General features: G+C 49.0%; 1 protein-coding gene across 1 annotated transcript in view; it reads left to right on the top strand.

The window, feature by feature from the left end:
- Positions 1–668: 668 nt before the first annotated feature.
- Positions 669–20,408, top strand: part of JHY (junctional cadherin complex regulator) — a 54,479-nt gene continuing 34,739 nt past the window's right edge. Inside the window, exons 1-3 of the mRNA XM_056115105.1 lie at positions 669–735; positions 3,079–3,505; positions 19,525–20,041. Coding sequence (XP_055971080.1) covers positions 3,165–3,505; positions 19,525–20,041 — 858 coding nt within the window. The 5' untranslated portion in view covers positions 669–735; positions 3,079–3,164. The remainder of the gene's footprint in view (positions 736–3,078; positions 3,506–19,524; positions 20,042–20,408) is intronic.

The following is a 20,408-nucleotide window of genomic DNA, read 5'->3' as shown; positions in this document are numbered from 1 at the left end:
GTGTAAGAAAAATGACCATTCATGCATAAGAATATTGATGCTCAGCGCCCGCAATCACTGAAGAAATGAAATCCATCAAAACCATGCTGAGAGGGGCGGAGAGAGAGGGGTGAAGGCGTTTGCAGTTCCATCCCCAGCACCGCAGAGGGTCCCCTGAGCAGCGCCGGGGGCTGGCACACAGAGTCTGGTCGGATAGAAAGTCACACCCATAGGACCACCGTGATTGAAAAGGATGGATGATGAGATGCGCATCGTGTCCCGCCCCCCCCCATCCCCCCCATCCCCCCCCCCCCACCCCCCCCCCGCGCTGGGGCTGGAGACTCACCTGGGCGCGGCCTCCCGCCCACCTGCAGGAGGGCCTTTGCGCCGGTCGCCAGCAGGGGGCGCTGCGAGCGCTGCGCCTCGGGGTGGGTGTCCGCGCCCGGGGACCCCAGCGCCCTGCAGAAGGCATGCCCTGTCCTTCTCGCTCCTTTGCCCTTTGGACTTTAGGCACCTGGTTGCGGAGGGTGGGGGGGATTTGCTGCAGACAGTTCGGGAAAGCCGGGGGGTGCTGCACGAGCTCCCGGGGTCCCCGGGCGCGGCCTCCCGCCCTGCAGGCCCGGCCCCGCCCTCGCCACCGTCGCCGGGGACGCGGGTCTCCAGGGCAGCGCCGGGCACGCCGGGCACGCCGGGCGGAGGCGGCCGAGCGGGCACGAGGATGCGGGCGGCGGGGGTCGCGCCCAGGATCGCGCGCAGGTGACGGGCGGGCGGTTGCGGGTGCAACGGGGTGGGGGAGGGCCGGGCAGGGGTGGGGGCCGCGGTGGAGCAGGACCCCCCTGGGGAATGCAAGGGCCCCCTGCAGGGCCGGCCTTTGCCCGACTGAGGTCCAGTACCCCCGATCCGCCGGGTCTCTGCCTGGAGACCGGATCTGGGCCATGGAAGAGAGAGAGAAACCCTGCGGGGGTCCCATCAGGCCTGGCCCCCCTAGGGCGACTTTCCTCCACCCTTCACGCAGTAGCCTGGCACCTAGAGAGGGAAATTCCTTTCTCCCGGAACTAGAGGAGAGACCCCGGTTGGGGTAGGTGGGGAGGGACCCCTGGGAACGGGCCTTTGTTGGTGCCAAGATGCTCCTGAAGTCCCCAAATGACTTAGTTACTTTAGATTTACCAGCTGCTTCTTCCAGTTAAAATCCGGGAGCCACGGGAACCACATTCATTGCTTTCACCTTCAACGGTACACCCCACTTTCTCATTTTCCCAGAGGTCAGTCCCTCACCCGAGGCACCGGACTTGCGGAGCTTGGCTTGGTTATCTTCCCTAAACAACCTCCTAAATGCCAAGAAACGGTTAGTAAAATCATTGTCTCAGGGACATTGCTTTTCCATTCATTAAGTGCTCCCCCTACACACACACACACACCACACACTCTCTCTCTCTTTCATTCAGAGACACATTGCAAAACAATGAGAGATTTTAACTTTTTTTTTTCTTTTTAGATCCCAAATACTGGGACTTGACCTCTTTACCACAAAGCCAGCATTTTAAGATAGTTTCTGTTAAAATGTATGAGCACTGGACGAATTTGTTGCCTTCTAAAATTACCGGAAAGCTGCAGTCTGCTTATCAGCCGTAAAATAATAAAATAGAATGCAGCCTGTGTTTTTATAAAAAGAAACCAAATCCGGGGGGTGGGGGGTGGGGGGGCGAGGAAGTCTGTTCGTGTGCACAAGGCTGGTCTTGGCAGGTGCTCGGAGTTAAAACGAAAAGCCTGCCGGGTGCCTTTCAGCTCCCTTTGGCCTGTTTTGTTTGTGAAGGTGCTTCCCTCTGAGGAGTTGAGGCAGTTCCTTGGAAACTGGCAACAAGGCCGACGTTATTAGCAGGTCTCGGAGTGGGCTGCAGCAGCTCGATTCAATCGAAGTTAGGATTCGCTAGAGAAGGAAGCAGAAAAGCCCATTCACACAGATTTCCCCGTCATCCCTGAAGCGAAAGATTTCTGTTATCTGACCCAGAAACCAACAAGGCAGTGAGATAAAGACGGCAAAATTGAAGCGCTAGAGATGAAAGGAAGCAATTCAAAACAAACGAAACCCCCACCCCATCTCCTTTCAATTCTGCACTGGCCTGGCCCCCTCCCCAGAAAGCACCTTACCCCAGGGTCTTCACTGCAGCCTTTGGGCTGGGAGAAACCCAAGATGTTCAGACATGTACCTGGACCCCCAACACCTCCTGCCCCCGAAACACACACACCACTGCCTCTCTTTCCGAAGGTGAATAACTTCAAGTCTCTCTACTGAATTGTTTTTATCATTATTACCTTTCTAAAAATTAGCTGAGTGGCCAGAGTGATAGTACAGCGGGGAGGGCATTTGCCTTGCAAGCAGTCGACCTGGGTTTGATCCTTGGCATCCCATAGGGTCCCCTGAGCACCACCAGGAGTAATTCCTGAGTGCAGAGCCAGGAGGAACCCCTGAGCATTGTTGGGTGTGACCCCAAAAGAGGGGGGAAAAAAGCTGACATTGGTTTTCACAGCCCATTTAAATCACACCAGGCCCCCATAGTAGTCACAGCTGACAGTAGCTAAACTGTCTCCCTTTTTATACTTTCAACACTCGAAACTATTCTCTCCCCTTCTTCTCTCCTTTACTTTTCAAAAGTAAGTCCTTCCCCACCCATCCCCCAGATACCTGCCCCAAACCTGTCTTGCCCACAGATTGGTCTCTGGTATTTGCAGCCAAGCCTTTGAGCAGGGCCATAACGAACCATTTGGCTTTGTCGGAGATCCTCTGCTGTAGGCGTTGGAGGCTAGAAAAAGGAATGTGTTTCCAAGCCGCCATTTCAGTTCCTCAATAAAGCTGCATTTCCTCACTCAGCCTGGTTATAAGCTCTGCAACAACCAGTTTCTAGGGAGAGAAAAATAACCCTCTCTCTCCCATCCACCTTCCCTCCCGCACAAGACGACAGAAGGTGTGTGCTAAAGCCTGCAGACAATGTCATAAGGTTTGGGGTTTTGAATTTTTGGTTTCTATTTTTATAACACAGCTGAATTTTTCCCTGACACTGGAACCAAAGTCGCAGAGTAACATAAATATCATTTTTCCAGGTGATGCTTCTGGGAGGTGCGGCCGTCCACGCCCAGCCAGCAGCTCCCCTCAATACGAACATGCCGGTTAGGTTGCCTTTTGCAAGATGAGCCAGAGTCAGCTGGTCCCCAAGTTCTCCCGGCGGTCTCCTGTCCACCACACCACCCGAAAGGGCCGCCCGGCTCAACCAAAGTTTCCTCCAGAAGACGTCCATCAGATTTCCAAAGACTCCTTGGAACTGGATTCAGAAAGCCTTCCTGCAGAGAGCCAGTCCCAGCCAGAGCCGGAAGTCTGGGTACGAGGCAAGGACATGGAGGCGGACAGCCTGGAGGAGGAGAGCCCCGTCCAGGAGAGCCTGAGTGAGACGGAGGAGGAGGCCAGCAGGAAAGCAGCGCAGATGGCCAGCAAGGACCGCCTCCTCGAGCAGGGCCCTGGCACCAAGATCAGGTAAGCAAAGGGCCGAGCTTGCAAGGCGTTGCGGACTCTTCTCTGAGCGATTACAGACAGCTGGCAGCTGGACGCTTTGCCACTGCCAATTCCTTTAAGTTAAAAATGATCGAGAAACCGCAGAAGACCAATCCAGGTAGATTAGGGTGCTCTCATTCCTTAGGCTCCTTATTTCCTGTTCATTCCTTGGGGGTTGCCCCCACACGCTGACCTGACCTTGGAGAAGTCCCAGGAAGCTGGGTCTGGAAAAGCAGCCAGACTTGGGTGGCTGCGGAGTTGTTTGGGGTACAGTTTGGAAGGAGTCACTTGGCATGTCCGTAGCTCATTCTCCTCACCCGAGCAACGCCTCCCCAGTCTGGGGAAGGCTGTGGGGATGAGGAGATGCACATTCTGGTGGTAGAGTCCTTTGTGAGCCTGTGAAGTTCAGAAAAGACCCACACCCCAGGGTTCATATGCAGATTTCCTTTTTTTTTTTTTTTTTTTTTGCTTTTTGTGTCACACCCGGTGATGCACAGGGGTTATTCCTGGTTTATACACTCAGTTATTACTCCTGGCAGTGCTCGGGGGACCATATGGGATGCTGGGAATCAACCCCTGTTGGCCACGTGCAAGGCAAACGCCCTACCCGCTGTGCTATCACTCCAACCCCCAGATTTCCTTTCTATGGATCAATATTTATGGCCTATAAACATGATGCTCTGGGACTGGAGCTATAGTACAGGGGGCAGGGCATTTGCCTTGCACGTGGCCAACCCGGGTTCAATCCTCGGCATCCCATATGGTCCCCCGAGCACCGCCAGAAATAATTTCTGAGTGCAGAGCCAGGAGTAACCCCTGAGCACCCAAAAAGCAAAACAAACAAGCAAAAAACATGATGCTCTCCTGCAAAAAAAAAAAAAACCCATATACAACAGTAGCACTGTCCTTCTGCTCGAGCAGGCACCAGTAACGTCTCCATTGTGAGACTTGTTGTTACTGTTTTTGGCATATCAAATACGCCACAGGGAGCTTGCCAGGCTCTGCCTTATGGGAGAATTACTCTCAGTAGCTTACTGGGCTCTCTGAGAGGGACATACAAAAGTACAATATCAATTTGTGAAAATAGAAAATCAATTTGAGAAAAAATAATAAACAAAGAACAGAAGTTACCAGCTATTGAGAGAGGGAACCAGAGAGACAGTAGAGTGAGTCAGGCACTTGCCTTGCTCACAGATGACCTGGGTTTCATCCCTGGCATCCTGGTACCGCATCTGGCCCCCTGAGCCCGCCAGGAGTGATCCCTGAGCTCACTTCCAGGAGTAAGCCCTGAGCATCCTGGGATGTGGTCCCCAAACCAAAATAAAGTGATTGATTAGATAATGCTCAGATTTTGGAGAATGTGTCAGGCCCAGGGTTCAAGCACCGGTGCCCCAAAGCTGTTGATAAACAAACTGTAAGAAAGAGAGGAATAAGTGTCCTAAATCATTAGAGGGAACCTGCAGATTCATGGCAGGTGGTTTTACTCATAGCAGTCCAGGGGAAAGGATGCCAGAGATATAGGACACCTGCCTCGCATGCAGCCAAGCCCAGTTCGATTCCTGGCTCTACACATGACCTTCTCAGCCCACCAGAACCAATCCCTGAGCACAGAGTCAGGAGTAAATAAGCCTGGAGCACCACCAGATGTGTCCCCAAAGCAAAAAAAAAAAAATTGGAGGGAGGACTCAAATATCCACCCACAGATGACTAAGGGGCAAATGTCCTTAGCATCTCTGGGCTGATATTTGGGTGAAGGAAGGCAGGAATAACTGCTGCCTGCTATTACCTGGCTAAATCATGGAAACCTGGTGCTAGGAAGCCCGCTCCTGTGAGACTGTTCACACACAAGGGGCAGAGCTGTGATCCCACAGAAGCTCCATCTAGATGATGAGTGGCCGGTGGTGGGGAGTCGGGGGGATGGGGCCACTAATACTCTTCTTTGGGGGGGGCGATGGAAATATTCTAAATGCAGAGTGGCAATAGCCGTCAAATGCTCCAACCCAACAAACTGTGCATTTGAAGAGCTTGAAATGTTATGCTCTTAAAAATGTCAGGGCTTACAGGGTTGACGCTGGATGGGACATGTGAGCTGAAAGTGGGTGAAGGACCAAACACGATGGCCTCTCAGGATCTGTACTGCAAACCATAATGCCCAGAAGTAGAGACAGTGAGAAGAAAAGTACCTGCCATAAAGGCAGGTGGGGAGTTGGGTGGGGGTGGCAGGAGGGAAACTGGGGACATTGGTGGTGGGAAATATACACTTGTGGAGGACGGGTGTTGGAACATTGTATGACTGAAACTCAATCATGAAAGCTTTGTAACTGTATCTCACAGTGATTCAATTTTTAAAAAATTTTAATAAATATTTGCTCGAGCGGGCCCAGTAATGTCTCCATTGGAGACTTTGTTGTTACTGTGTTTGGCATATCGAATACGTCACGGGGAGCTTGCCAGGCTCTGCCGTGTGGGCAAGACACTCGGTAGCTTGCCGGGCTCTCCGAGAGGGGCAGAGGAATCAAACTCGGGTCGGCCATGTTGGCTGCGTGCAAGGCAAACGCCCTACCGCTGTGCTATAAATTTTTTAATTTTTATTAGTGAGACACCATGAGGTACAGTTGTAGACTTAAATATTTTTGTGCTTGGGTTTCAATTATACAATGATCAAACACCCATCCCTCCACCAGTGCCCATTCTCCACCACTACAGGTCCCAGTCTCCCTCCCACCCCCCATGCCCCCATCCCACCCTGCCTCTGTGGCAGGGCATTCCCTTTTGTTCTCTCTCTCCTTTCGGGTGCTGTGGTTTGCAAAAGAGGTCTTGAGTGGCAATCATGTTTGGTCTATAATCTGTTTTCAGCATGCATCTCCCGTCCTGGGAGGATCCTCCCAACACCCTCTATTTGGTGCTCACTTCTCTATCTGAGCTGCCTTTTCCCCTAGAACGTGTGGCTGGCCTCCAAGCCATGGAGCAAAGTTCCTGGTACTAATCTCGGCCATTGTTGGGTGTTAGTCTCCTTTAATAAATATTTTTTAAAGGAGCCAGGGTTACAGCGATAGTAGAGTGGGTAGGGCACTTGCTTTCTATGTGCCCACCCAGATTCAACCCCCAGCACCTCAAATGATCCCCTAAATCCCACCAGGAGTTGGGCGATCCCTGAGTACAGAGCCAGGAGTGAGCTCTGAGGTGTGGCCACATGCGGCCCCCAGACAAAAGCCATCAGGCCAGTGCTGGGCTCTATGGTCCAGTGTTTGCTGTCCTGGGTGAGGCCCTGAGTTCGATCCTTGGCATCTCACCGGCAGACAAAAGGGAGTCTCTGTGTGATGATGAAGGCACAGAGTCACCATCAGGCCTTCTGGGTACAAATTCTGCCACTTGCTAACGGGGAGACCTCGTCCATGGCCCCTCAGACCTGCCTGGGTCTCCTCCTGCTCCGGAAAAGTGCCAGGAAGCCAGTTTCCTTGTGGGGTTATTGTGCGGCTACAAAAAGAGCTTGGAGGAGGCTGGAGCGATAGCACAGCAGATAGGGCCTTGCACACATCCAACCCAGGTTTGATTCCCAGCATCCCATATGGTCCCCCAGGCACTGCCAGGAGTGATTCTTGAGTGCAGAGCCAGAAGTAGTAACCCCTGAGCATTGCCAGGTGTAACCCAAAAAGCAAAAAAAAAAAAAGTGGCTTTCATGCCCAATTCAATCAGCCTAATCAAGGGCTGAATAGATAGCAGTACTCCTACTTTAAAATAAAGAAGAAGAAAAAAGAGCTTGGAACCGAGACTACCTCTTGGGCTGGTGTTAGGTTTGGGGTTGGGGAGGACGTTTCTTAGGCAGCAGGGGTCCTGGGACCCTCCTCAGCAATATCACAGACCAGTGCTCAGACCCAGTGGTGCTTCACAGTGCTCAGGGATTAAACTTGTATATGCCTCGAGCTACCTCCTTTATCCCTAAGGTAAGGTAAAGGCCCTCCCGTTGATCGTCGATTTGCTCGAGCGGGCCCAGTAACGTCTCCATTGGAGACTTTGTTGTTACTGTGTCTGGCATATCGAATACTCTCGGTAGCTTGCCGGGCTCTCCGAGAGGGGCGGAGGAATCGAACTCGGGTCGGCCATATTGGCCGCTTGTAAGGCAGACGCCCTACCCACTGTGCTATCGCTCCAGCCCCAGATCATTTTTTTTCTAATTAGGGGTAAAACTGAGTGGGCAGGTGCCAGAGAGATTTTGCCACTGATGCTCGTCTGGTCTCCATCATAAGTCCCTTTAGGCGCCCTGAGCATTACTTGGGAGCACCCACTGAGCATTACTTGGGAGCATCCACCAAAAAAGAATAGTTGGCTGGGCAGGGTTTCGTAGACCAGGTAAGATTTCGGGAAAGTGCAGACCTAAAGGGCTGAGCGTCAGAACTAAAGGGTCAGTGTGGCCGACTGGCCGTTCCCCAAAGAGGGCCCTGAACAAGGGCCCCAGTCAGAAACCCTAGAGCAGAGCCCCACGAGGGCTCGAGGGCTCGTGTGCCAGCGGAATCAGAGCCCAGGCTGGAGGCTGTTCCCAGAGAAGGGGCGCAGGGGAGCGTGGACAGGGAAAGTGACCAATGCTGGCATGGAGGCCCAGTCAGAGCCCCATCCCGCTGTTTGAATGACAGGGGCCGCTTGATGGAGCGACCACCAGGTGGCGCTGTTTACAACACCACCCAGCAGCGTCTGACAGCTCTTTCAAGGCACTGCTGCAGTTTCCCTCAACTCATTCCTGTCGAATGCCCTTCCCATTCGACAGATAAGGGCAGTCTGCCCCCCAGGGAAAGTAATTTCCCCCATTTAGAGTGCTAGGACTGGAAGTTTGTCGTTTTAAATTCCTGATCTTATAAATTCAACAACATCAGCAACACACTAACCTACTGAAAACCACAAACGTGACGATGTAGTGCCCGCCTCTTGTCATAGTTGCTGTAGGTGATTTTATTTTAAAGACCTAAAATGTTCTGGGTAAAGTTCTTTTGCTTCCTGGGTCAAATCCAACCCCACTACCTCCTCAGAGATGACCCACTTGGGTGCGTGAACTCACCTTTCTTTCCTTCACTCCCTGGGCAGGTAGCTTTGGTCACTAGACAGAGACTGGCAGGTGAACAGGCAGAGAGAGGGATAAAAAGCAAGAAAGTACCAACGCCTGTAGACAGCTCAGATCCATGTGCTGGTGGGAAAAATGCAAGCTGTCTTACTCTCATGCTCTGGCATCGATAGCAAGAGCTCACAGCAGAGGTACCACGAGCCCCTTGCTGCCAAAATGCTATGTGTTATTTCAGCTTCCAGGAGCTCTGGAAAGTGACCAGAGAGATTCCACTTCACAGGTTGCAAATAGAGGCCGAGAGCGTCGGCACTGGTACGAACCACCAGTGGCTCATCTGTGTGTGTGATCTAACGAACACAGACTGCAATGCTGGGATCAAAGGTTAAAGATGTTCAAGACGGTTCTCTTGTGCGCCATTTAGTACATGAGTGAGTGTTGCAGTCAGACGCTTAGGCAGGCTACTCAAGGCTCTAACCACACTTTGATTTTGTTTGCTGCTCACCCCCAGCGATGCTCAGGGCTCTGCTCTCAGGAACTACTCCTGGTGGTGCTCGGGGGACCCTATGGGATGCCGGGGATCAAACCCAGGTCGGCCGCATGCAAGGCAAGCGGCCTCTCTCCTGTACCACTGCACCGATCTCTCTAACCAGCTCTAATCAGCTCTAATCAGCTCTAAAAAAAACCAGCTCTAAGAAAGTCATTGTTTGCTATGAGCATCGAGTGGTTATCGCTTATTGACAGAAATGGGAGCCTTGGGAAGATCTCTTGCTGTGGCTAGATAGCCTTGCTTATACTTTTAAGATAAAGAAACTAAACAAGGGCCCATGAAGTGTTCTCATATGCTCAGTACTGTGTTGTTTTTCTCTTAGAGTCAGTGCTTGGGGACCTGACTTTTACCTCTATTCTTTCTCCAAGGACAATATAAACACCACCCCACAGATTTCAAAATAAGTAGAAATATTTGTAAAATGAAAAAGGCCAGTTAAGACCCTGATCTTCCAAGTCAGAGATCACAGTGCCTTCCTCGGGTGGCTTTGCCTGAGGAATTTTCTTTACTACAGGTTATTATCCCCAGGACCATGCTCTGGCCACTGCTGTTGTGTGCTTTACAAACTGAGCTTGAGGGAGGACCAGCTTTCCAATACAAAGCAAAGCAGGGTGGGCACAGGTAGTCAAATGATGCTCCCAAAATAGTACGCAGGTGGGCATTGGTTCAAGGCCCCCTTCCCTGTCTCACAGAGGTCTTTGGAAATCTTCCTGGGCTGAGTCATTGGTGAACCTTGAGAGAGACAAATTGCTCTCAGATCCTCAAATAGGAATTTCAAGTAATCTTTCATGTCTGTGAAGGGAGAGGGCATTCTGGGACTTGTAGTTCAAACAAAAAATTGTCAAAGCCGTGCCTTAAAAACAAGGGGGAAAAAACTCTTTCTTCTTGCTTTTACAAGCAACTGTTTTTAAAAGCTGCCTGACAAATCACTTGAGTTTTCCTTGTACGTTTTGATGTTCCTGGGACCTCCTCAAAGCAATTACTCCCATCTCGCTCACCAAAGTCAAGCCATAGTTCAATGTATATGGATTAGAGAGAGGAGACCTTTTACTTAATGGAAATTGGAGCAGCATTGACTGGAGTGAATGAATCAAGAGTGGAGAGAGAGAGTCTTCATGTGATAATCCTTAAACCCCACTCAGAACTAGCCTTGTGACATTCGGCACTCACGAAGAAAGAGATCAATGCAATTCTCAGAGCATTAGAAATAACCTCTTCAGTCTTGGGGTCTTCAGAAACCTTATATATGAAAACAGCAGCGGCAGCAGAGAGCAAGGATCAGCATAGTGCTTGCTGTACGTGTGTGCTTCCTGGGGCCTTGTGTACGAGCATACTTAAATATAATTAGCTGCCATTTGTACCACGATTGGCTTTATATAAACTATCTCCTGTCCTCTTCCAAGAGCCTCTTAGGCAGACACTATTTTCCCTGCTGTGCAGAGAAGGAAGCTGGGCTCGGAGAGCAGTGGAGGTGAGCCTCACTCCACAGGCCAGACAGATGGAACGGAATGAGTTCTCTCCGTCTAGGGAGGTGATCAAAGACCGTTCCGCTAAAGGATTCCATTTTCCTGACATAGCAACAGTGAAAGCAATGAACATGGTTTCATTGTGGTCAAAACCAAGGTTAGGATGAACCACAGTGAGTCTTCTTTCCCTCAGGTCTTGCGCCTCTCCTGGAAAATATTTGCATTTTTTTGTTTGGTTGTTTGGGGTTTTTTTGGGGGGGTTTGCTTTGGGGTCACACCCTGCGATACTCGGGGATTACTCCTGATTCTGCACTCAGGAATGCAAGGCCCTACCCGCTGTGCTATTACTCCAACCCCAATATTTGAATTTTTTTTTTTTGCTTTTTGGGTCACACCCGGTGATGCACAGGGGTTATTCCTGGCTCTCCACTCAGGAATTACTCCTTGTGATGCTCAGGGGACCCTATGGGATGCTGGAAATCGAACCTGGATTGGCCACGTGCAAGGCAAACACCCTACCCGCTGTGCTATTGCTCCAGCCCCAATATTTGCATCTTTGAGATGTGGAGATGTCTTCCTCTCTCATACCTGGGAAGCATCTCCTTCAGCAAAGAACCCCCTGTTCTGTCTGTAATACGCTACCTGGTGCCAGAAATGACTGGGCGAGGGACACGTGCAATGAATGCTTTGTCAATGAGCATTCAGACTTATCTCAGCAAAGGACTCATTTGTGTTGCACATTTTTTTCCTTCCCAAATACTTTGGAGCATGCAATTTTTTTCCTTCCAAATACTTTCCTCTTTATAGCTTCTGGTTAATAATACAAGACTCAGGTGAAATACTGAGCAAAACAAGGACTTAAATAACTGTACTGGCATCTACACAATGGAGTACTATGTAGCTGTTAGAAAAGATGAAGTCATGAAATTTACATACAAGTGGTACAATATGGAAAGTATCATGCTAAGCGAAATGAGTCAGAAAGAGAGGGATAGACATAGAAAGATTGCATTCATCTGGGGGATATAAAGTAACAAAGTATGAGATTAATACCCAAGAATAGCTGAGATCAGCACCAGGAGGATTACTCCATAACTTAGAGGCCAGCCGGGTATCCTAGAGGAAAGGGCAGTTCAGATAGAGAAGGGAGCACCAAATAAAGGGTGTTTGGAGGATCCTCCCAGGAGGGGAGATGCATGTCGAAAGTAGACTATGGACTGAACATGTTTGCCACTCAATGCCTCTTTTGCAGACCACAACACCCAAAAGGAGAGAGAGAACACAGGGGATTGCCCTGCCACAGAGGCAGGGGGGGATGGGGGGATGGGGGTGGGGGGATATTATCCATGGTGGTGGAAAATGGGCACTGGTGGAGGGATGGGTATCTGATCATTGTATAATCGAAGCCCAAGCACAAAAAATTGTAAATCTACAACTGTAAAAAAAAAAAAAAGAAAGAAACAAAAAAAAAAGAAAAAAAATAACTGTACTGGGAAGCCAAATCAGGTGGTAGACAAAGAGAGACTTAGTAACATCTCAAAACTCATTAAAATCTCAAAACTTTGAAACTTCCCTTCACACTTCCCAGACTTCTGTGTGGGAAGAGTTAAGCCAAGGACAGACTCTGTTCTCCCAAGTGTGTTAGTGGTGATGGCTGGTGGTAGTTCTCTGCACTTGTTAGGACAGTTAAAATGACACAGGAGGCTAACTCAGCCTAATCTAGTACTGTGGAGAATATTCTGAGAGCTTCCAAGGTCAGACTTTATTGCTGTTGGCGTCTGTCCACATTGCCCCAAGTTATTTTTTTCTACCATCTTCGTTAAATGGACTTATAGTTGAAGGCCACTGGTTGGCCAACCTCTTCCAATGTGGGTGGCTCTGTGCCGCCTTCTCTGGGGTGGAACATAGCTAGAGTATCTCAGTGACTGCAGATCACTGGGTGGTGGAGAGGGCTTAAACTATTTTGTCATCTTTATCATTCTGGCTTCATGCTCACCATTTGCCCACCCATGCTGCTGGATGAAGCCCAGGTACTTGCCTCTGAGCAGGCATAGATGAGCTGCCAGAGTTGGGGAGTGGAGTGTGTGAGAGCATGTGCCCACCCCTATTAGAAGTAGCGCCCCACCAGCCAGGCACAAACCATGGCAACTCCTGGGGTCTCCTCCCCTGGAATACCACCAACGGCTCCTTCCCTCCAGCTTATTTCAAAACGGGGAGGCAGATGGTGCTCGGGTAACGGTGAATTGACCACATGGTGGAGTGTTATGGAAAAGTGTAAGCTCCACCTATAGTCCTGTGAGTTTACCAAGAGGATTTAAAAAAAAAACTGTGGTCAAATTACTTATTGAATAGTTGAACCCCCACAATGTTCCCATCGAAACTATGGAAAGGTTTGGGGATCCTATTTGGGGGATGCACTGTTTTGCAACCATAAACTCTGTCAAAGAAAAAAGGGGTCCTGGTGGGAGTTATCCAGGTTATGTAATTACGAATAAATAAAATTCAATGGAAGTTCTTTGCCCCATGCTTATGGACATGATTGAATTTCCCGTGACAAGTCCAATTCAACTCATGGTGGATTCATGAGATGTTTCAGCTCTCAGAGGCCAACCCATTCCCCTTTATTGTGCAAAGGAGGAATTGAGGTCAAAGTGGGGACTCACAGTTCAGTCAGCCGCAGAGTATGGCCCAGACCAGTGGTGTTTGATCTGTCTGTCCCGTCCTTTGACGTCACAGCCTCCGGGCAATGCCAATGCCATTAGTTTTGGCATTTCAGAATCGAGAATCTCAGTGCTCCACTGTGGGGTGATTCACACTCCAACTCTGGGAATCTGATTACAAACTAGGGGTCACCTCTCTAAGGCACGAATTTCCTCTGTTTTCAGTCTTCTCTTCCTCTCTCCAGAGAATCTCATGTTCTCCTTCAAATTAGTACATCCCCCTCCACCAAATTATTTTACCTTAAAGAGAGATTTTAAAAGACACTTAAAGAAATTTTAAGCACCTGGAAGTTTATGATTCTGGGCCTCTGATTCTTGACCATGGTTTCTGGGGGGTGAAAAGAACATCAAGGCTTACCCTGGAAAGCATCTGAACCAAGCACCTGAATTTGGGGGTTAAGCGGGAGAAGGAATTAGTGGCTAAACACTGTGTTCAGCCCATCACATTTTCCTTGCAGCCTTTGTTGTACACGAAATCATCTTAATTAAAGCAAAGCATAGAATTTCACATGGCAATTACAAACACGTCCTCCTTAAATAATTTATTTTCACTTATCTGACAGATTGTCCCTGAGCCAAGGCTGGTGCTACTAAGAACTAGGGGCTATAGCTGAGTGTTTTGCAACCATAAACTCTGTCAAAGAAAAAAGGGGCACTGGTGGGAGTTATCCAGGTTATGTAATTACGAATAAATAAAATTCAATGGATAGCAATCCAGCCCCTTCCCTTGAGTGCATTTCCCTTTGGCCTTCAGTCTATCAACCACCTTCCCCCCTACATTGAGTGTTTAGGGTGGTTGGTTTTTTTTGGGGGGGGTTGGTTGTTTGTTTGTTTTAGCAAGAATGCCTTTACTAAATGGAAATTTCTGGATTACAAATAACTGCCTCAAGCATTTTAGTCTGTTTATACAAACCATGTTATGGCATATTTTCAAAGCGATTTTTTTAATCCTTTGGATTTATTTCATTTTATTTACTTAAAAGCCTTTGATAAAAAGATTAAGATGACCTTAGAATTCTAAATCCCTGGAAACAATTGTCAGGTTTGATAGTTCCTTAAAACAGCGTTAAAAAAAACTTTACACTTAAACAGAAATTGAATTTTCTGTTCATGGGCATAGAAGATTTAATGGCATATAAATTGGGAATAATTGTTCTGTTTAAAAGGATTAATTCAAACCTAAATCAATAATAACGTGCAGTTTCAATTTAACGGCCTACTTAAAATAAAGTGGTAAATAAATAGCAGCTAAATGATTAATAGCAATGCTTTTATTCACCTCCTCAACAGGCAAAATGGCCAGTTATTGAATATTTTATTATGAGTGCAAAGGATGTTAATTGTACCAGAAACATGCTCTAATTTTTAGTAATTTTTTGATTGAATGCAATACTGAATAGGAGGCTCTTCATTAAATGGAGATTTGATTTTATTTTGTTTGAAGTTGTCACAGTAAGTACTCATACAGGGTCCATTAGAGCCAACAAATCTCAGGGTCTTCCCCCCACCCACCCTCCTCTTCCCCTATGCCCACCTCTCACTCAGGCCTCTGAAGAGAAGACAGGACATCTGCTGTCTGCACAGGAACAAAAGGGTCATGTCCTCATTGTCTGCATAACCTCCCTCTCCATGTGCAGGAGAGTGGGTCGCGTGTGTGCTGACGAGAGGATGGAGGAGCCCTTCACGCTCATTTTCCTCCAGTGGGTTGACCTGGGCCATGGAACAAAATCATACTTCAGAGCGCCCAAGCTTGGTACAATGGGGCCCTCTGGTCTCAGCTTCTCTTTCAACCAGGAGCTGTGTTTCTGTGAAGGATCACAGCTTTCTGTGCCCAGAGTTTTGCAAAAATGCCACCCTTGTTTATTTCACCATATGAGTTCCATCCAGAAAGTGGGGAGCTGGGGTGTTTGACGTGGCCACTACAGGCCAACCAAGGTGGTGCTCTGATGAGCCATGCTTGGAGAATTTAGCTTTGCGTCTATACCTTATGAGTTTCTCTTTCAACAATTGGGCTAAATCCATTTTTAAAGGTCAGTGGGTGTACTTGGCCCGTGGGGTGGGGTGGGGTGGGGGGCCTGGATTCAATTCCCAGCATCACATGGTCCCCCAAGTACCACTGGGAATAGCCCTTGAGCACAGCCGGGTGTGCCCTCTTGTGCCCCCAAACAAGCAAAAGCAGCTCTTGGGGGATGAAGCAATTCTATAGTCCCTTTAAAATGTCCTACTTAGGGCTGGAGTGATAGCACAGCGGGTAGGGCATTTGCCTTGCATGCATCCGACCCGGGTTCGAATCCCAGCATCCCATATGGTCCCCTGAGCACCACCAGGAGTAATTCCTGAGTGCAAAGCAGGAGTAACCCCTGTGCATTGCCGGGTGTGACCCAAAAAGAAAAATAAATAAATAAAAAAATAAAATGTCCTACTTAGGGGCTGGCGCATTGGGTAGGGCATTGGTTCTGCAAATGGCTCATCTGGTCTCAATCCCTGGCATCCCACAGGGTCTCCCAAGCCCTCCAGGAGTGATCCCTGAGCACAGAGCCAGGAGTAAGTCCTGAGAACTGCCAGGTGTGGCCCAAAAGACTAAATAAATCAATCAGTAGCTTCTCTATCCAATAGTATGGAATGTTGATGCTGTGGGTATTAAAGGTGGACAAGAAGTGGCAGAGGAGGGATCTGGACACTTTGGCGTTATATATTCCAGACTCTTGAGCTACTCCAGGCCCAGAAATAAGCACATTTCCTAATCCCTTATGCCGCAGCTTCTCCATCTACTCTCTGCCAAGGGTAGGGTAAAAGATAGGATCTTCAGAGACATGTGCTTATTCCTTCCGGTACCTCTCAGTGAACCCCAAGGCTACTTTGTGCCCTGGAAATAACTTGGGGTATGGAGAGGGAAGGCTCCCCAGAGATCCTGGGCAGGACACAGGGCCGTCCAGAGGGTTATTTCATGGAAACATGTACAAAGGACGACACGTAGAGAACTGGCTGCTCTGCTTCCTAGACCACATGGCCTGCCTCTTTGGAACCTTCTTTGAGTGCAGGGCAGGCTCTAAGCATGTACAGACACCCTCATTCTGTCTTTAGTCTCAACAATGTCCTGGCATAGGCACCGTTACTGCCCCCACAGAATTAAGGATTAAACAGAGACACGGGGAAATCAAGTCATGACCCCAGGGCAGGGACAGCTGCAGGAACAAGGAGGGACTGTTGGCTTCTGTTCAAGGACCAGTAACCGCTGTGTCACTTCTCAGACCCAAAATGTCATCACCCTGACATATGAAATACCCTGAAATGTGAAATACAGCCAAGATATCCCCTAGACTGAGGCAATTACCAGCTGGTGCTGGGCAAGTATGATGGCCAGCTGGACATGTTATCTTAGGGTCACTGTAGGGATTAGCACCAAGGAATCCATGTCCATCCATCATAGAGGACCACCATATTTTTAATGGTGGGAATTCCTTAATTATTGCTCTTTCTGAGTTCATTAAGGGATCATGGAAGGGAGCTGGCACGGACTTCGAGATATCTCGACACTGAATCCGGAAGTAAGTAGCTATTCTCAGGGACACCCCAGGGGCCAGCTCACCTGCTGGTGTCTGGGAAACTTGAGCATCATGGCTGGCTGGACAGCTGGGTTCCTGACCAATGTGAAGCAGAGTCTGTCGTGGGAGAAGAATGGCATTTGCCTTCCCTGGGAGAGCCGCCCATGGGTAGGAGTTGTCCCATAAAGTAGGAACCAAAAATTCAAAGTGACCGTTTAGCTGGGCATGGGGGCTCTGGCTTTTTTTTTTTTTTAACTCTGCTCATTGCTTTCCAGCAAATCAAAGCAATGCCAGTCCATATTAAGAAGAGCAAATTAGCATGAGGGCCACCATTAGTTTGTTTACCCAGCAGGAAATTATGTCCTCTGCAAACGGGAATATCAAATAGCAGAAAAAGCCCGGGTGATTTACATTTTCTTTTTGATTAGAGGATTGCATCTCTACTGTACTCCAGGAAGGAAAATCTCTCCCATTTAGCTTTTGAAGATCAAAGGGGCCATTAAATATGCTATATTACCAGCTTTTTTTCCCCCCTTTCCGTTTTTTTTAGTGAAGGCCTGGAGGTACTTCTGCAAATTGAGATTGTCGTGGGAAAGAGTGGACAAGGTCAGGGGCCTTTTTGCGTGAGGATGAACTTGTGTGCCCACCTTGGGACAGGAGGACCCTGAACGTCGTAGCAGCCTGGGTGCGTGTAGGCCTGTCCACTGCACTTGGCATGCATAAGCCTCACTGGAGCCAAAACAGTTTCTAGCGGGTCTTGCAGCCACACCCCTGATAAAAGCCACGACGAGGGAGCCAAGTGGGAAGTAAAATCGCTGAGAGGAGGATGGGAACGATGGAAGGATATGGTCCAGATGGATCTCACATCCCTCCCCACGAAGGGGCAGAGTGAGATCAGTGATGGCAATGAAGATGGTATTTCCCTTCCTGGAGACCCTGACTTAGCTGGCCTGCTGCCCAGATTCACAGGGGGACAGGGGCATCACTGAATTTCCTTTTGGAAATCAGTCTTCTGACAACAGAAAGCACCCCCCGCAACTGCACCCAATTAAAGGGCTACTAAGGGCTCCCCCCATCATGTCAGTTCTGGGAGGTGGGGCAACATTGAGAAAGCAGGTGAGATAAGATCCACCACACCTGCACTGCAGAAATGCTTGTGGTGTCTGTAAGAACACCCATTCACAGGACCTGACTCTCCGGCACTGAGATGTCACCTGGCCCCACTCTTGGCCCTGGTGAGTATGGGCATGGGACGAATTTGAGCCTAACATGTGCTTTGGGACATGAAAGTGTTAAACTGGACGGAGATCTCCCCAGAGGAATCACATGAAGATAAGTTGTGATGTGATAAGCAAAGGGTCTTTTTTGGCTAGTTTGAGCTCGGGCCCTCACCCGGCTCACTGACACAGTGACAGCCTTCTCAGAACGAGTGGTCCCAAGTCTCAAAAGTGAGGGACTTTTATACCATAGCATTATATAACAGACTTTCCTCGGACCACCCCTTGGCTGCAGTCTAAGGGGCTCTTCACTACTTGTACGTAGTTGATTGGTTATAAGTCAGAGTTACATAAGGGTTACTAAGGGTTACATAAGGCTTTCGTCCCATGACATACTCATCAGGGCCAAGAGTGGGGCCAGGCGACATCTCACTGCTGGACAGTCAGGCCCTGTGAATGGGTGTTCTTACAGACACCACAAGCGTTTCTGCACCTGATTGGTAACTTTAATGACCTCACTATGGCTATCTCACTTTGGGGAAATCATGACTCAATTCCGGGAATTCTGGAACCGAAAATCCAGGCCTGGCTTCTTCTGGCTTCTTGATAAGTCTGTCATGTTGCTGCATTTGTTTTCTCTAATTTCTCAAAAGCTAGAGAGGGCTGAGACTGACTTCCCAGTAAAATGACCAGCTACTTTTTTTTTTAAGTAAGATGTCCATTTTATTTATTTATTTTATTTTTTAATTTTTATTAGTGAAACACCATGAGGTATAGTTGTAGACTTAAAAATTTTTGTGCTTGGGTTTCAGTTATACAATGATTGAGTACCCATCCCTCCACCAGTGCCCATTCTCCACCACCAATGATCCCAGTATCCCTCCCACTCCCCATCCCCCCATCCCACCCCGCCTTTACTTGGTGCTCCCTTCTCTATCTGAGCTGCCTCTTCCCCTAGCATGTGAGGCTGTCCTCCAAGTCATGGAGTGAAACTCCTGGTACTTATCTCGGCTATTCTTGGGTGTTAGTCTCCTATTTTGTTAGTTTATATTCCCCAAATGAATGCAATATTTCTATGCCTTTCCCTCTCTTTCTGACTCATTTCACTTGGCATGACACTTTCCATGTAGTACCACTTGTGTGTAAATTTCATGAGTTCATCTTTTCTAACAGCTGCATAGCACTCCATTGTGTAGATGTACCAAAGTTTCTTTAACGAGTCATCTGTTCTCGGGTACTCGGATTTTTTCCAGATTTTTGGCTATTGTGAACAGTGCAGCAATGAACATAGAAGTACAGATGTCATTTCGACTGTACTTTTTTGCCTCTCCGGAATATATTCCCAGGAGTGGTATTGCTGGGTCAAATGGGAGCTCAATTTCTAATTTTTTGAGAATTGTCCATAATGTTCCTTTTTCACTAAGATCTCGGCATTTCTTTTCTGCTCTGGCAGCCAGTCGCCAACAGGAGACAAATACTCAGACCTGCGCTATGACCCAAACTGGAAGCAGAAGAAAGAAGAGGTGCAGTTGCTGAAGATCGAGGCGTTGCCCATGTCAGCGGGCAGCTCCATCGAGAACGTGGCTCTGGATCCCCTCTACCCTTCCAAGGAGACCACCATGGAACTCCCGGGAGACAAAGGCGAGGAGAGGACCCCACAGAGCTCTGCGCCCTCCTTACTTGGGAGTGAGTTCGTAAGCCCCAGCTATGAGCAAGGTGCCCGCCGCAGTCATGTATCAGAGCTGAGCGACAGTGACCTGGCCGAGAAGTCCAGCAACCTGTCCCAATATCTGCAGAGCTCCGGGTCACGGCCTGCGGCCTCCCAGCCCAGCTCGCGTGGCCCGCGCCGAAGGAAGTCTCGACAATATTTTGTGGAAAAAAACAAGCTGACTCTGGGCTTTCCCACGCCAAAGATGGACTCTTACCTCCAGTTGCACAGCAAAAGAAGGGGGGAGACGCACCTTGAACAGGTAAGTGGGGATGCCCAAAGCAATCCCTGCCCCCACGCTAAGCTGGTTGTTGCCTCGGCCAGAAGTGGCTGGAAGTCACTTCCTGCGGGTGATGAGGTCACAGGGAGACGCCCCTGCTCTGGGCCAGCCTCACCAACCGAGGCAGCTGTACCACAGGCTCTTAAGAACGAAAGCAAAGCCATGAGTGGTCCGCGGTGCAGTTACCCCTGGGATTCAATCCCTGTGGCCAAGATGTTCCCTTTCAAGTTTAGGAACTGAACAGCTCCAGCAGATGAACTACAGGATCAAGGGTTGAGTCACTCGCCCAGTTTCCACCACAGCCTTGCTTACCCAGCACTGTAACATGCTCCCAACACAGCACTGGATG

Source organism: Sorex fumeus, unplaced genomic scaffold (assembly GCF_029834395.1).
Source record: "Sorex fumeus unplaced genomic scaffold, SorFum_2.1 ptg000028l, whole genome shotgun sequence".
NCBI classification, from domain to species: Eukaryota; Metazoa; Chordata; class Mammalia; order Eulipotyphla; family Soricidae; genus Sorex; species Sorex fumeus.
The sequence above is the reverse complement of the archived record's forward strand: the minus strand, read 5'-3'. Positions and strand labels throughout refer to the sequence as shown.